General features: G+C 46.1%; 1 protein-coding gene across 1 annotated transcript in view; it reads right to left on the bottom strand.

Annotated features, from left to right (window-relative positions):
• LOC129854475 (72 kDa type IV collagenase-like) overlaps positions 1–17,376 on the bottom strand; it is a 32,911-nt gene extending 15,535 nt beyond the window's left edge. The window contains exons 1-9 of the mRNA XM_055921554.1: positions 16,993–17,376; positions 16,297–16,523; positions 15,305–15,453; positions 14,710–14,838; positions 14,300–14,473; positions 13,336–13,509; positions 2,864–3,037; positions 2,428–2,583; positions 2,070–2,196 (exon numbers count right to left, since the gene is read on the bottom strand). Coding sequence (XP_055777529.1) covers positions 2,070–2,196; positions 2,428–2,583; positions 2,864–3,037; positions 13,336–13,509; positions 14,300–14,473; positions 14,710–14,838; positions 15,305–15,453; positions 16,297–16,523; positions 16,993–17,148 — 1,466 coding nt within the window. The 5' untranslated portion in view covers positions 17,149–17,376. The remainder of the gene's footprint in view (positions 1–2,069; positions 2,197–2,427; positions 2,584–2,863; positions 3,038–13,335; positions 13,510–14,299; positions 14,474–14,709; positions 14,839–15,304; positions 15,454–16,296; positions 16,524–16,992) is intronic.
• Positions 17,377–17,637: the final 261 nt, after the last annotated feature.

Genomic DNA, 17,637 nt, shown 5'->3' with positions numbered 1-17,637 from the left:
CATGGTATATGTGATATCTAGAACTAGAACACCGCAAAGCATTTTGAATGAGACAATGATCTTGCTGATGAGGAAATGGAGAATCTCTCCTGAAATCCCCAGGGCCAGTGTCTTGTCCACAACACATCACTGTATATGTATTCTGCCAGCTTTTATCATGGTGGCTGGATATCTTGTGGTTTTGGATTCTCTAGGATGTTTGAGCAGCAGACAACAGATGATATACCTAAAAAATAACCAAACTAACCCAATCAAAGATATGATTTACAGGCATAGTCAAATCATTTCTAAACTAACTTGTCACGTTCCTGACCTTATTTCCCGTGTTTTGTATTTATTTAGTATGGTCAGTGAGTTGGGGTGGGTTGTCTATCTATGTGTGTTTTTCTATGTTGGGATTTTGCGTTCGGCCTGGTATGATTCTCAATCAGAGGCAGCTGTCAATCGTTGTCCCTGATTGAGGATCATACTTAGGCAGCCGGGGTTTCACGTTTGGTTTGTGGGTGTTTGTTTTCCTGTGTCATTGTTTGTGCCACACGGGACTGTTACGGTTAGTTCGTTTGTTATTTTGTTTCGTGTATTGTTTTCGTGTATATTAAATATCATGGAAACTTACCACTCTGCACATTGGTCCTCCGATCCTTCTTGCCTCTCCTCGTCCGATGAGGAGGACGAAATAGACTGCCGTTACATAACTATTGAGAGATATTCTACTGTTAAAACCAGACTCCGGTTTTAATTGGCAGGCCTCCCTCCTTTAACAGTTAATATTACGTTGACACATCAACCAAACACTACACTGTTTATACAGTAGTTTATAGTCCACAGAACAGCCTTCAGCATGATGTTTGTCCCTGTTCCCTGAACAGCGTTAATGTATGGTGAACCACAGCGAGTGAAGACTTAACGCTTAACTAAAGCAGGATTCTGTGAACTAAAGCAGGATTCTATGAACGAAAGCAGGATTCTAAGAACGAAAGCAGGATTCTATGAACTAAAGCAGGATTCTATGAACTAAAGCAGGATTCTATGAACTAAAGCAGGATTTGTAAGCAAGATTTGAGGGTGGTTTCCCTCCAGTCCCAGACTCAGGGTGGGCAGGGGGCAAAGCCAGGCAGGCTGAATGACTGCAGTCTTTTGAGTCCAAAAAGTCTACTTGTTTGCTTTGGACACCGTTCCAACTCAGCAATGACAGATATATAGTAAAGCTCACCTTAAAACTTTGAAGGCTAAAAGATGTGGCAGGCAAAGTCTGAGAAGGAACATATAAATGTCCAATGAATCCTAAGCTAAACCTGCTTTTCAGTCACAATTTTGTCATTTGGATTGCATGCAATAGCTTATTGTTTGGGTTGAAAGTGTTCCTAACATAATTTGTCCCAGACAGGATTCATCTGTTGTGGTGAAGAGTTCATGTTTCAGAGGGAAAGTACACTGAGTCATGGAAAGCTGAGAATGAACCACAACAGATAATTTAAGATGGAGAGATACAGAAAGCCTATTCCTTTTCTACACTACATAGGACAATCCCAGTTGAAGTCTGTACCCTGTACTGTATAGTAGGGTCTGGTTTACAATCTTAATAACAGGCAGCCATTTCGGTTTACCATAGTTGATACAGGATTGTGAGAGTGGTTATTATTACCAGTTGTTTCATAACTTTATACTTATCACAGCATGAAATAAGCATTAGAGCTCAGACAAACAGAGATAACACCACCCCCTTCATTCAAACAAAACACCTGATTGCCAAGAGAAAATAATGCATTCTGAGACCAAACAAAGCACCCTATTAAACTACCCATTGTTTGTGGTGAAATGATTTAGTTGTGGGTTGTGAGGTCTAACTTGTGGACTGGTCTGCTCCAATGACTCTAACCACAGAGTCTAAAATAAGAGTCTTCAGGTTATATGTTCTTTCTGTCTGTTTCCTGTAGACAGATCAGTAGTCAGATTGGCAACATGCTTTTTGAGAAGACCAAACAAAAGTGTATTACCTACAAGTCAAATGTTGCTCTAACCATTGGCGATCAGAAGTAATACTGTAGAATCCCCAGTAAATCATTTACCTGTCCTTGAAGAAGAAGGTCTCTCCTCTGATCTGGGCCACAGCATCAAACACCACAGGTTCATTACAGATGTCCATAGGAGTGACTGGGCCCTGGGTGGGAGGCACGGGCTTGTCTGTACCAGCACCTGAGAGGAAAAGGAGAGGCAACATGGTGAGCATTGAGTAGATGAGATTGATATCCTTCAACAGGAGAAATACATTTGTTACCTGCAGGACATTCACCAAAGCACTCTGGCTATGAACGGCGGGTGAAGTCATGGTTACACGTTATTTTAAAGGTACCTACATAATGACTTCATAACACATTCATAACCCATACATAACCCATAAGCAGTACATAAGAATTTCAAACTGACCATAGAGCTCCTGGATGCCCTTGATGTCGTCGTTGGACAGTCTAAAGTTCTTGGTGAAGGTGTACATGGGGGCCATCAGAGCGCCAGGGTCCTGGGAGTGCTCCAAGCCCAGGGCATGGCCAAACTCATGGGCCGCAACCAGGAACAGACTGTAGCCTGGACAACACCAATAGGAGTGAGAGATACAGCAACACATATTCAAAGCATAACAAGTCAAGTTATATTCAGGTGAATGAGAATAGTTTCCATGTTGGGAAATTCCTGTTGGCCACTTTCCCTTCATTCTGCATAGACAATGACTAAATACATGAATGAATAAAACTGAATAATAATACAAATGATTCAAATAAATAAACATGAATTGTCATTGTCCACTAAACTGCTAAAACCACCTACAAACAAGCTTAATGTCAAAGGTCATCGATTACATATTTACCTTGATCAGGACAGAAGCCCCACTTGCGGTCATCGTCGTAGCTCTTGGTGGAGGCGCACCACATCTTGCCGTCGCTACGTCCAGAAGCGGTGCAACTGTCATAAGTGTCTCCAAGGAACGTGAAGGGGAACACACAGGGGGAACCCTCAGAGTTTCCTCCAACGGTGGACATGGCTGCATGGGTGAACAAAAATACATATTTCAGGACCAAATGGACTTTTGTTAATGTGCCGATGAGGTAGTGCTAAAAGTTATCAATTTGATTTGGGTTGAATTGCTAAATGGATTTGCTTGAGAAACTACCATGAATGTAATGACATTGACATCAGATGTATTTTGTATCTACAGTATATCCAAAACAAAACCAAATACCACTCTCCAAAAAGTGGCTTTTCTTTTGCTGCATGATAATATTATATCTGGGATCTGGGTTGGTACAGCACAGTACTGGGCCTGTGTAGTTTTTTAAGCAGCCTGTTTCTTATTCAGTGCTTCTTACACACAAGACTACACTGCACGCCAGCATTCCCAACCAATTAGAACCAGATGAAAACCTCAGCCTTAACCCCCTCCCCCTCCCTTTCGGCCTCTCTTTCCCTCTTTCTCTCTCACTCTCCCCCAAACCCACTGACACAATGGAAATAACCCCCGCCAGCAGCCACTCAGTAAAATACTTTTACAGTCATTCAGGAGACTAGCTGCTGCAAGATTGGAAACCATAGGTCTCAAACATTATAACATTCTCCTACAACAATACATGAAGGCATCAGCACAGCACACCTTGACTAATAAATGCAAGCACCCATGCTAGTGATGCGCAGGTTGACTCATAACCCGCAGTCCCGGGAGGAGGTTACATTGAGGTTTTTCTTTCATTATTTTAGGCTATCTGGTATTAGTGCATAAGCCTAAGCTTCAGGGCTTAACTGTACGTGTGCCAAATAGCCTACACCGCCAATCACCAAATAATGCTTTTGGGAATGGGCAGAAAGCCAAATAATGGTTTTGGGAATGGGCAGAAAAAGTTCACGTCAATACACAGAGGCAATAAAGCACATTGTCGAAGTTGAATTCAATAAGACAAAAGCTGCGAAAGGAGAATTGAAAACAAATAGGAGGGAGAAAAGTAATGTTATAGGAGGGCCAGAAAAGTAATGTTCAGAATATATCTGTAGAAGTGGTAAAAGAGGATTAGCAGTATGTTATGTTTGATGATTGTGAGGTGGTACACAAATTCCACAGCCACAAGACGGGACTTTAAATAGGCCTATGGCATGTCAAGGCAACTGTAGCCTACTGTTAAGATTGGTTAATGGAAACTGAAATCTGGACACTGACTGTAGGTCTATCAACTCTCACATATCCTTAAAAATAACTCCTGCAGAATTAAGCATTTCTTGCAATTCCTTTTACCTCTTGGCTTGGTTTTTGCTATGACATGCACTGTCAACTGTGGGACGTTATATAGACAGGTGTGTGTCTTTCCAAATCATGTCCAATCAACTGAATTTACCACAGGTAGACTCCAATCAAGTTGTAGAAACATCTCACGGATGGTCAATTGAAACAGGATGCACCTGAGCTCAATTTCAAGTCTCATAGGAAAGGGTCTGTATACTTACACCACCGTTCAAAAGTCACTTAGGGGTCACTTAGAAATGTCCTTGTTTTTGAAAGAAAAGCACATTTTTTGTCGATTAAAATAGCATCAAATTCATCAGAAATACAGTGTAGACATTGTTAATGTTGTAAATTACTATTGTAGCTGGAAACTTGTCACGAATCCCGCTTCCTGAGTCTGTTTTTGCCTGTGTTTTGTCCTGGAGTGTTTTTTCCAGTGTCCTGGAACGCACCCTGTCTGGTTGCCGGGCGACGTAGCTGGTTGGGAGATCTCTGATTTACCGCACCTGTTTCCAATCCGCTATCTGCACACCTGGTCCTGATCATCACCCCTCCACTTCATAAGCACTGACCTGACATCCATTCCCTGCCGGATCGTTAGCCATGAACAGTATGTTGTGCCAGTGTATCAGCCTCCAGTTTGATAGAGTTTGTTTTGTACGTTTTGCTTGCCTTGAACTCACCTCTGTTTTTTTCTGTCTACAGTCATTCACCCGGAACACTCATCTCATCCCTACCTGGTCATCGGTGACTTCAGTTACTTCATTGGATCTGCCTATTCAATCCCATCAACTCACCTCCGTTGCCCGCTCCGTCACTTGGATTTTTCTATCACTACATTCAAACTTGTAAATAAATACTCACCTTCGTCTTACTCTCCTTGTCCTGGTCTGCTTCTGGGTTCAACTTTAGAAAACCGTGACAGAACGATCCGGCCAGGAATGAACCCAGCGGACCTGGAATCCGTTCGCCATGCCATTACCCATCAGGGGAATATATTGGGACAACACAGCACGGCGCTACAGGAGATAGCGAATTCAGTCCGGAACTTCTCTGCTAGCTTGACGACGGATCCTCCACCACCTGTTTCACCCCTCTCACCTGCCGCTTCTGGAGTGGTTTCCTTCCGTGAGCCCAATGTACCGACGCCTGATAAGTACGAAGGGGATTTGGGAAGATGCCGTTCATTTCTTATGCAGTGTGGTTTAGTGTTTGATCTGCAGCCCCACTCTTACGCCACAGACAAGGCTAGGATAGCTTTTGTTATTGAACTGCTGCATGGTAGAGCTTTGGAATGGGCTTCAGCTGTTTGGGAACAACAGGACACCTGCATGGCGTCATACCAGGAGTTCACGGCAGAGATGAGAGCTTTTTGACCATCCAGTCCGAGGTAAGGACGCAGCTAAGCGCTTGTTCTCTCTTCACCAAGGAGCTCGTTACATGGCAGATTTTGTGATTGAGTTCCGGACATTGGCTGTGGAGAGTGGGTGGAATGAGGAGGCACTACAAGCGTTTTTTTACCAGGGGTTGTCGGAGCAACTCAAGGATGAGTTGATCTCCTATCCGGAGCCTTGTGACCTGGACAGTTTGGTCGCATTAGCTATTAGGGTGGATAACAGAGTTCGAGAGAGGAGGGAGAAGCAGTGGGTCCCGTCCAATCAGCTACTCGGTTACCATTCGGGTCAGGAGTCCTGCCGCCAGATCCTGAACCTATGCAAGTGGGGCGGCACGGGTTAACTAAGGACGAGCGCCAACGTAGACATGAGACCAACAGCTGCCTCTACTGTGGTACCTCGGAAAATTACATCTCCGTTTGTCCTCAGCGCCCGTTAAACTGCTCGGCTCGTTAAGTTTGTGAGGTTTGTTAGCGAGCCAGTTTCAACCTCAAGAGCCCTGTCAGACCTCATTTTTCTGCTACCCTCATAAATAAGAATCAGAGTTTAGCGATTAACGCTTTCATCGATTCAGGTGCCGATGACGGCTTCATTGATGCCGACTTAGTGGAACAGCTGGGGCTTTCCAAGGAGCAATTACCGGAAGCCATTGAAGCAACCACTCTGAACGGCAGTAGTCTGGCTCGGTTCACTATGAGGACTGAACCGGTTAAGATGTTGTTGTCAGGGAATCCTTCAGAGGTTATTTCTTTTTTCATTTTGCCTTCCCCCCCATGTTCCTCTGGTTCTTGGATACCCCTGGCTAAGAACACAACCCCTCGTTCGATTGGGTGACTGGAAAGGTAACTAGTTGGAGCATTGAGTGCCATGCTAACTGCCTCAGGACTGCCTGTTCTCCGGCTGTCCCCAGTCGGGTCAGTGAGTCTGCTCCTCCTGATTTGTCCCTGGTTCCTGAAACATATCACGAGTTGGGTGAGGTGTTCAGTAAGCAGAAGGCTCAGTCACTTCCTCCCCACCGACCTTATGATTGTACAATTAATCTGTTCCCTGGAGCTGCCTTTCCCAAGGGACGGTTATACAGTATCTCTCGACCTGAGCGGGAAGCCCTGGAGACCTACATAAAGGAGTCTCTTGCTGCAGGTCTCATTCGTCCCTCGTCATCACCCCTGGGAGCTGGATTTTTTTTTTGTGAGTAAGAAGGATGGCTCTCTTCGACCGTGTATTGATTATCGGGGGTTGAATGATATTACGGTCAAGAACAAGTACCCCCGCCCTTGATGAGCTCCGCTTTCGACTCTTTACAGGGTGCTACTGTGTTTACGAAGCTTGATCTACGCAATGCGTATCATCTGGTTCGGTTCAAAGAGGGGGACGAGTGGTTGACTGGGTTCAATACACCTATGGGACATTTCGAGTACCAGGTGATGCCGTTTGGACTTTCCAACGCTCCAGCAGTGTTCCAAAGTTTGGTGAATGACGTGCTGAGGGATATGATCGGTCTGTTCGTGTTCGTTTACCTGGATGACATCCTTATTTTCTCCAAGGAGCTTTCCAGCCACATCCAGCATGTTAAGCAGGTCCTGCAGCGGTTATTGGAGAACCGCCTGTTCGTGTTGGCTGAAAAGTGTGATTTTCACGCCCACACTACGTCCTTCCTCGGGTACATCATCTCCAGGGGAGAGATCAAGATGGACCAAGAGAAGGTTCGGGATTGGGCCCAGCCTGGTACGAGATTGCAGCTCCAGAGATTCCTGGGGTTTGCAAACTTCTATCGGAGGTTTATCCGTGATTACAGCCGGGTGGCCGCCCCATTAACTGCTCTGACGTCTTGCACCAGAACTTTCTGTTGGACTCCTGAGGCAGACCGAGCATTTCTGAACTTGAAGAGACGATTCACCAACGTCCCGATTCTCTATCAACCTGACACTTCCCGTCAGTTTGTTGAGGTGGATGCGTCTGTGGGGGTGGGCGCCATCCTGTCCCAGCGTAGCTCCACTGACGGTAAACTCCATCCTTGCGCCTTCTACTCTTGTCGTCTTTCACCAGCTGAGAGAAACTACGATGTGGGTAACCGGGAGCTTCTCGCTGTGAAGCTTGCCTTGGAGTGGCGTCACTGGTTGGAGGGAGCGGACCAACCATTTGTGGTCTGGACTGACCACAAGAATCTGGCTTACGTGCAATCGGCTAAACGTCTCAACTCCCGTCAGGCCAGGTGGGCTTTGTTTCAATTTTTCCCTGACGTTCCGACCTGGGTCGAAGAACGGCAAGGCGGACGCCTTGTCCCGGATGTTCTCCAAGACGGAGGAGAGTGGGGCCCAGACTGAGACGATTCTTCCCCAGAACATTGTCGTGGGAGCCGTTACATGGAGGATTGAGGAGGATGTGATGGCGGCCCTTCGGACGCAGCCCGGCCCCGGTAACGGTCCACCCGGTCGGTTGTTCGTGCCTGAGTCGGTCCGTTCTGATGTCCTTCAGTGGTCCCACGCCAGCAAGATAGCTTGTCACCCTGGCGTTGCCCGGACTATGGCGCTACTGCGCAGACGTTTTTGGTGGCCTGCCATGGGAGAAGATACCCGGAGGTTTGTTGCCGCTTGTCCTGTTTGTGCGCAGAATAAGAGTACCAATCGGCCCAGCTCTGGGCTTCTTCACCCCCTACCTATTCCCCGGCGACCTTGGTCGCATCTGGCCCTGGACTTTGTCACAGGGTTGCCCTCTTCTGGTGGGAACACGGTCATTCTGACCATTGTGGACAGATTCAGCAAGTTCGCTCACTTTGTCCCCATCTCCAAGCTTCCATCTGCCACTGAGACGTCCGAGATCCTTGTTAGGGGGGTTTTCAGGGTCCACGGATTGCCCAGTGACATTGTTTCTGACCGTGGTCCTCAGTTTACCTCTGCTGTCTGGAGATCCTTCTGTTTGGCCATTGGAGCTACAGTCAGTCTCACATCGGGTTTTCACCCCCAATCTAATGGTCAGGCGGAGAGAGCCAACCAGAAGATGGAGTCCACGCTGCGCTGTCTTGTCTCCTCTGATCCCACCTCTTGGTCTTCTCAGTTACCCTGGGTCGAGTATGCCCATAATACTCTCCCTTCATCTGCCACTGGGATGTCTCCCTTCCAGTGCCTGTATGGTTACCAACCTCCCTTGTTTCCTTCTCAGGAGAGGGATCTCTCGGTTCCCTCTGTCCAGGCCCACATTCGTCGTTGCCACCGGACCTGGCATCGGGCCAGGAAGGCCCTCCTTAGAATTTCTGACCGGTATCAGATCCAGGCGAATCGTCGCCGTATTCCTGCCCCCGCTTATACCGTCGGAGATAAGGTTTGGTTGGCTACACGGGATCATCCTCTACGGACTGAGTCGAGGAAACTGTCACAGAAGTTCATTGGTCCGTTTGTGGTGGAGAGAATCATTAATCCTGTTGTGGTTCGACTCAAGTTGCCTGCAACGCTTAGAGTACACCCCACCTTTCATGTCTCCTGCCTCAAGCCGGTTCTCCTCAGTCCTCTGTTGCCCCCTCCTCCTCGTATGATCGGAGGTGGTCCTGTCTACACGGTGCGCCGCCTCATGGACTCCAGACGGCGGGGTAGAGGGTTCCAGTATCTCGTGGATTGGGAGGGATATCATCCAGAGGAGAGGAGTTGGATTCCTCGGCGTCAGATCCTTGATGCTTACCTGCTTCGTGACTTCTACCGCCTCCACCCTGGCGCTCCGGGTAGTACGCCCGGTGGCGTTCGTCGGAGGGGGGGGTACTGTCACGAATCCCGCTTCCTGAGTCTGTTTTTGCCTGTGTTCTGTCCTGGAGTGTTTTTTCCGGTGTCCTGGAACGCACCCTGTCTGGTTGCCGGGCGACGTAGCTGGTTGGGAGATCTCTGATTTACCGCACCTGTTTCCAATCCGCTATCTGCACACCTGGTCCTGATCATCACCCCTCCACTTCATAAGCACTGACCTGACATCCATTCCCTGCCGGATCGTTAGCCATGAACAGTATGTTGTGCCAGTGTATCAGCCTCCAGTTTGATAGAGTTTGTTTTGTACATTTTGCTTGCCTTGAACTCACCTCCGTTTTTTTTCTGTCTACAGTCATTCACCCGGAACACTCATCTCATCCCTACCTGGTCGTCGGTGACTTCAGTTACTTCATTGGATCTGCCTATTCAATCCCATCAACTCACCTCCGCTGCCCGCTCCGTCACTTGGATTTTTCTATCACTACATTCAAACTTGTAAATAAATACTCACCTTCGTCTTACTCTCCTTGTCCTGGTCTGCTTCTGGGTTCAACTTTAGAAAACTGTGACAACTAGCTAATCCAAGTTTATCATTTTAAAAGGCTAACTGATCATTAGAAAACCCTTTTGTAATTATGTTAGCACAGCTGAAAACTGTCTTTCTGATTAAAGAAGCAATAAAACTGGCCTTTTAGACTAGTTGAGTATCTGGAGCATTAAATCAAATCAAAGTTTTTGTCAGGTTTACAACAGGTGTAGTAGACCTTATAGTGAAATGCTTACTTACAGGCTCTAACCAACAGTGCAAAAAAGGTAGTAGGTGAACAATAGGTAGTTAAAGAAATAAAACAACAGTGAAAAATTACAGTAGAGGTTATATACAGTGAGGTTATATACAGTAGTGAGGTTATATACAGTAGTGAGGTTATATACAGTAGTGAGGCTATATACAGTAGCGAGGCTACATACAGGCAGGGCTGATTGAGGTAGTATGTACATGTAGATATGGTTAAAGTGACTATGCATATATGATAAACAGAGAGTAACAGTATCGGAAAGAGGGGTTGGGGAGGGGGCACACAATGCAAATAGTCCGGGTAGCCATTTGATTACCTGTTCAGGAATCTTATGGCTTGAGGGTAAAAACTGTTTTACCCCCAAGCATTTGTGGGTTCGATTACAGGCTCAAAATGGCCAGAAACAAAGACCTTCTGAAACTCGACAGTCTATTCTTGTTCTGAGAAATGAAGGCTATTCAGAAACTGCCAAGAAACTGAAGATCTCATACAATGCTGTGTACTACTCCCTTCACAGAACAGTGCAAACTGGCTCTAACCAGAATACAAAGAGGAGAGGGAGGCCCCGGTGCACAACTGAGCAAGAGGACAAGTACATTAGAGTGTCTAGTTTGAGAAACAGACACCTCACAAGTCCTCAACTGGCAGCTTTATTAAATAGTACCTGCAAAACACCAGTCTCAACGTCAACAGTGAAGAGGCAACTCCGAGTAACAAAGAAAAAAACATATCTCAGACTGGCCAATAAAAAGAAACGATTAAGATGGGCAAAAGAACACAGACACTGGACAGAGGAAGATTTAGAAAAAAGTGTTATGGACAGACGGATCTAAGTTTGAGGTGTTCGGATCACAAAGAAGAACATTCGTGAGATGCAGAAAAAATGAAAAGATGCTGGAGGAGTGCTTGATGCCATCTGTCAAGCATGGTGGAGGCAATGTGATGGTCTGGGGGTGCTTTGGTGGTGGTAAAGTGGGAGATTTGTACAGGGTAAAAGGGATCTTGAAGAAGGAAGGTTAATCATTTTGCAACGCCATGCCATACCCTGTGGACGGCTCTTAATTGGAGCCAATTTCCTCCTACAACAGGACAATGACCCAAAGCACAGCTCCAAACTATGCAAGAACTATTTAGGGAAAAAGCAGTCAGCTGGTATTATGTCTATAATGGAGTGTCCAGCACAGTCACCGGAACTCAACCCTATTGAACTGTTGTGGTAGCAGCTTGACCGTAAGAAGTGCCCATCAAGCCAATCCAACTTGTGGGAGGTGCTTCAGGAAGCATGGGGTGAAATCTCTTCAGATTACCTCAACATATTGACAACTAGAATGCCAAAGGTCTGCAAGGCTGTAATTGCTGCAAACGGAGGATTCTTTGACGTAAGCAATGTTTGAAGGACACAATTATTACTTCAATTAAAAATCATTATTTATAACCTTGTCAACGTCTTGACTATATTTCCTATTCATTTTGCAACTCATTTCATGTATGTTTTCATGGAAAACAAGGGCATTTCTAAGTGACCCCAAACTTTTGAATGGTAGTGTATGTAAATAAGGTATTTCAGGTACGTATTTTTAATACATTTGCACAAAATTCTAAAAACCTGTTTTCGCATCATCATTATTATTTTTTTTAGAATAAGGCTGTAACGTAACAAAATGTGTGCACTGTATAATGACAGCTACACGTATCTAATTATAGACAAGTTGGCTAGCAAATAGCTCACCAAAATGTCATAAATTATAAGCAGACACATATCTAAATCAGGCAAAAAAAATATCCTGTTCCCCCTGTCAAAAAATTGTTCTGCCGTCTTCGACTGTAGCCTACAGCACATTTTCTACATTCACGGGTTAGGGTTAGGGTTGGGTGAGGGTTAGGGTTGGGTGAGGGTTAGGGTTGGGTTAGGGTTGGGTGAGGGTTGGGTGAGGGTTAGGGTTGGGTTAGGGTTGTGTGAGGGTTAGGGTTGTGTGAGGGTTAGGGTTGGGTGAGGGTTAGGGTTGGGTGAGGGTTAGGTGAGGGTTGGGTGAGGGATAGGGTTGGGTGAGGGTTAGGGTGAGGGTGAGGGTTGGGTTAGGGTTGGGTGAGGGTTGGGAGAGGGTTAGGGTTGGGTGAGGGTCAGGGTTAGGGTTGGGTGAGGGTTGGGTGAGGGTTAGGGTTGAGTGAGGGTTGGGTTAGGGTTTGGTGAGGGTGAGGGTTGGGTGAGGGTTAGGGTTGGGTGAGGGTTAGGTGAGGGTTGGGTGAGGGTTGGGGTTTGGGTTAAGGTTGGGTGAGGGTTAGGGTTGGGTGAGGGTTAGGGTTGCGTTAGGGTTGGGTGAGGGTTAGGGTTGGGTGAGGGTTAGGGTTGCGTTAGGGTTGGGTGAGGGTTAGGGTTGGGTGAGGGTTGGGTGAGGGTTAGGGTTGGGTTAGGGTTGGGTGAGGGTTAGGGTTGGGTGAGGGTTAGGGTTGGGTGAGGGTTAGGGTTGCGTTAGGGTTGGGTGAGGGTTAGGGTTGGGTGAGGGTTAGGGTTGGGTGAGGGTTAGGGTTGGGTGAGGGTTAGGTGAGGGTTCGGTGAGGGTTGGGTGAGGGTTAGGGTTGGGTGAGGGTTGGGTGAGGGTTAGGGTGAGGTTTGGGTGAGGGTTGGGTGAGGGTTGGGTGAGGGTTGGGTGAGGGTCAGGGTTAGGGTTGGGTGAGGGTTAGGGTTGAGTGAGGGTTGGGTTAGGGTTTGGTGAGGGTTAGGTGAGGGTTGGGGTTTGGGTTAAGGTTGGGTGAGGGTTAGGGTTGGGTGAGGGTTGGGTGAGGGTTAGGGTTGGGTGAGGGTTAGGGTTGGGTGAGGGTTAGGGTTGGGTGAGGGCCTCAGATTTTCACTATCACATATAGTCGGGCGGTTGCGGATGGGTTAATAGCAATAGTGAGCTGGTGAAGAAACAGCTGACGCGCGCACCACTAACACACGCTAGCACACACACACACAACCTGGCTCAAGTACAATCGAAAGCACACACATATTTCAATATAATCCTCAGATTAAGGTTTCCATGCAACAGTTAGGTCTGTTGGATGCATCAGTGCCCTTAACTGTTTGGGTTAACACAGCTGATGAAGCTTGTATGCTATATGGACGGAGAGACCCCTTCGGGCTTTGGCAGTATGAACTGGGAACTCACCTGTTTCAGGGCAGAACCCGTAGGACTTGTCATTGTCATAGTTCTCAGTCGTAGCACACCAGCGGTAGCCGTCGTCACGCCCCTGAGTGGTGCAACCATCATAGTTCTCCCCTTGGAAAGTGAAGGGGAACTTACAGGGAGCTCCGTCCGCGTTTCCACCCAGGGTGAACAGCACTGTAACACAGGAAGTTGAAGGAATTATCTATACAGTTTACAGTAGGTTTGCATCATTTAATAAAATGCCATGGCAGTTACGTTGAGCCTGAGTTTGAGTGATTTCACAGACTCAATCTTAAACTAACTGAACCGCAAAATCATTCTTTGTCAGGGTGTTACACATACACTCTGTCCAGACTAAAATGTTTATTGCTACAGTATATCAACAGTCTATAAAACTATCAACAAGAGAAATGTTTCACAAGACTTCACTGAGTACGCCATTTTCTCAAGATCAAAGGATAACCAGTTAGGAAGTTTCATAAGACTGTTGGTCTCATATGAGTCGACTGTAAGCCTATATGTTTTGGCGCTCATTTATGGTGAGTCTATACCCTAATGTCAGTACCATGGACAGCAGCACAAACAGACAGACAAAAGGATTGATGAAAAGCTTCATGAATCTGGCCCAGCAACACAGAGAAGTGGGAGCATTTTATGACCCAGACAACAACACTAGTTTCCCAGAATGTACTCCCACCCACTTGGTCCCAGTCCAACAGCAACACAGCTTCTTCTAACTAATTACAAACCTCTCATCTGGAGTAACTCCTGGCCAACTCCTCGTCAGAAACTATAGCTAAAACACCACAATAGACGTTCCTTGAGAGACTGCTGAATGCAACACTCTTAACTTTATACACTCCATGTAGATATCAAAATGCATATTATAACTCTTTTGCACAATACATTCACAGGAACTCTTTAGAGGAAAGAGAAAAACACAGCCATGTTGGCTCCTACTCACACTCATGGGGACAGAAACCGTATTTGCCGTCGTCGTCAAAGTTGTATGTGGTGGAGCACCAGAGGAATCCATCATCACGGCCCTGATTGGTACAGCTGTTGTACTCCTTCCCCATAAACATGAAGGGGAACTTACAGAACTCCCCCTCTGCATTACCAAACTTCACCTTCACAACTGTGGAGGGGGGGGGATGATCAAAAGAGCTCAAACAGAGCTGTATCAGATACTGTGTGGTTCAGCTATCTACATTAATTTGGTGAAATGTTAATGGCAAATTGCTTAAAAAATGTGGCATGTATGACCATGAATAAATAGGTGATAAGTAAAAACAAGTAGGTTTATATATTAGATCAGGATGAACTCGTATTTACAGACTTTATTTACAACTCAGACAGTACAGTCTCCAGTACCTTGTCCTTCTCCCAGGGTCCACTGCTCGTCGTCATCAAAGTGGGAGTCTCCCCCGGTGCCTGGTCCAGGAGCAAAGGCATGAGCCAGCAGACCATCTTTACCATCGAAGGGGTAGCCATCACCATGCTCTGTGGATTCACATAACAAGGGTTAAAACAAAAGGACTCAAGGCACAGATCAGTATACAATTACAGCCTTACTGGATGGATTCAACTCAGAATAGAACTGTCTCTGAAGTAGCTCTTGTTAGACTTCAACAGTGTAGATCACGTATGGGATGGTGCCATGAAGACATGTAATGAAAACATGTCATTCTGGGCTTGAGCAACTAGTAACTCACACATAGACAGGCCTACGGTACTATACTATACGATTAGCAGCACTGAGCACCCATCATCTAATCTAGTTCCCAGCCATTTCCGCCCTTTCACGCAATAACCGGGTGATGAGTAGCTTGGCTACACCAGTCTGAACGAAGATGAGAGCAGAATTAAGTCTGGTTTAACTAGGCTACTTATCATCCGGCATTGCTGATGTTTCATACAGTACATTCAGCAGAATATAAAAAGTCAAAACTGTTCTGTAATACCGTACCGTTGCGGCCAAAGTTAATCATGATGTCAGCCTCTCCATCCATGAGGCGGGTGAACTTGAGTGGGGTGACGTCACTCCACACTTTGAAGGCCCTTAAGAAGGCGTCATCAATAGTCTCCTCGTCCAGGTCAGGAGAGTGGCCTAGAATCCTGAGAGGTGGAACACAGAGAGGAGAAGAAACTGAGGAGGAGACTCATTAAACAGCTCATCCTTGGCTGAAGATGTGCTGCATGATACATCTTACATAATGGAATATTACTGTGTCATTGACTAGGTATGCTTGAGGAAATACACCTAATACAAGCAGAAGATGGACCAATGTCAGCATATAAAACCCTCAAACGTGAGATTCACCTATGTCAAAACGCAGAAGACAAAAGCTTGTACACCCATCTCTCTTCTATTTAAAGGACAAAAGCAATAGATCAGAGCTTTCCTAAACCCCCCTTCTGGACATAAAGTCCATCAGTCTTCAGGCCTTGCCTATGACTCATGTGCTTAGAATGCTTCATGAGAGAGTCCAGCAACTAACCCCTGCTATGTGAGTCTGTCTGAGCAGGATAACGCTCTGTCTCTTGTTGTTTTGGTTAACTTCTCCCCATCTTTGTTTTTCCCATGGTACATACAGTGAGTCTGAGTGGTCATGAGGACACAGAAAGGGCTGATGTAAACAACAGAACTTTACTCTCTTCTTAACCTCAAATAAAAATGATCAAACAAGCACTCATTGTACAGGAATGTTGGAGTTAGCAGATTGTGGTTGGGTTGGTGGGCAGCACATAGTTGAGGTTTTCATCTCTCCAAAACAAACTACAGGGGCTGGAGGAGTCATTTCCTTAGTCATTTCCTTAGTTCAGCAGTCAGCACATTGCACAGCAACATATGAAGTTATATGGAATACAACCCTATTGCACATGGGGTTCAAAGCCTATTGCACAACTCCCTATACCAAAACACTATTTGGGCCAAACGAACATGTTTTGACCACTGACCTGTAGGTGATGGCGTTTTGCTGCCACTTTGGTTTCCTGTGGAAGAAGTTGTATTGGGCAACATCAGGAACTCCACAGCGGGGCTTCTTCATGATCTCCACTGTCTTGGGGTCGATCTCGCCCGTCTCTTGCAGCGAGAAGAACTTCTGCATCTTCTTCAGGGTGTCCTTCAGCACCATGAGATTACATCTGTCTTGTGGGCAGCCATAGAACTTGTTCAGATAGTGCTGCAGAAGGGAATAAAAGACAAGCCTATGAGTGGATATAGGATCTATTCTGATGCCTTCCTACTCTATATAGTGCATTCATCTATGTAGACATACTGTATCAATGAATACATGAACATTTGTGTGCATTACATAATGAAACATCCCCACTGGGCACAGATGTCAGTTCAATGTCTGTTCCACTTGGTTCAACGTAATTTCATTTAAATGACGTGGAAACAACGTTGATACCCACTGGGCACACACTGGTTGGATACCCAGTGTGTGCCCAGTGGGTATCCAACTATCAGGTCTGAAGCCAAAACATTACGAGTTTCATGAATGATTTGTCATTTTAAAGTAATTCACAAATGGTAGAATGGCATTTAAGTTCTATCTTCCTGAATTTATTGAAAATAACCGATAAAGTAGTTTGAAGCAAAAGTCGCATGACAATCCCACTATGAAAGGTTGTTTAAGGAACACTTACCAGAGCCACTTCTTTGTCTGTTTTTGGACTATCGTCTCCTGGGAACTTGATAATGGGCGAGGGGGCTGCAGAGGTTTTCTGGAGAAAGGCGATTAACTGTACCAAAAACACTTTGAGGACAAGGTGTCGGGGGCTAAATGCCGTCTGGCACCCCATCTTTCCCCGGTGGAGAATCGCTGTGTACGTAATCGGGATGGAGAAAACAGAACGATTCTGGTCTGGATGTAGTCCTCTTGCCTCTTCTGTTGCTTTATCTTCTTCTCAACGGGACATTATGCACTGCAACCCAGGTCTACTAACTCAGTTGTGCTTACACATGCAATTTTGTATGCTGCTTTCCACGGGAAGTGTAGGCTACAGACTGCGCAGTCTCCCCAAATCGGGGAACGTTGGAGAAATGTAACCGGAGACCTGTTCCAGTTACGAGTTTACTGCGTAATTCCTGGCCTCTGTGGTCGGTGTTCTTTGCATTGTAGGCTAGGCCTGTTCGTTGTATTTGCGCATACATTGAAGCGGGTACAATGAAGGCACGAATCCAGCATAAATAGTAGATCGATTGACAATGAAACCAAACAGATAGGGAAAATTCAGCATAAAGAGCGCGCCTTTCTAGGCTACGGATGAACAGAGGCCATGGGTCGCGGG

This window comes from Salvelinus fontinalis, chromosome 4, assembly GCF_029448725.1.
Source record: "Salvelinus fontinalis isolate EN_2023a chromosome 4, ASM2944872v1, whole genome shotgun sequence".
NCBI classification, from domain to species: Eukaryota; Metazoa; Chordata; class Actinopteri; order Salmoniformes; family Salmonidae; genus Salvelinus; species Salvelinus fontinalis.
This window is presented reverse-complemented; position numbering and strand designations above follow the sequence as displayed.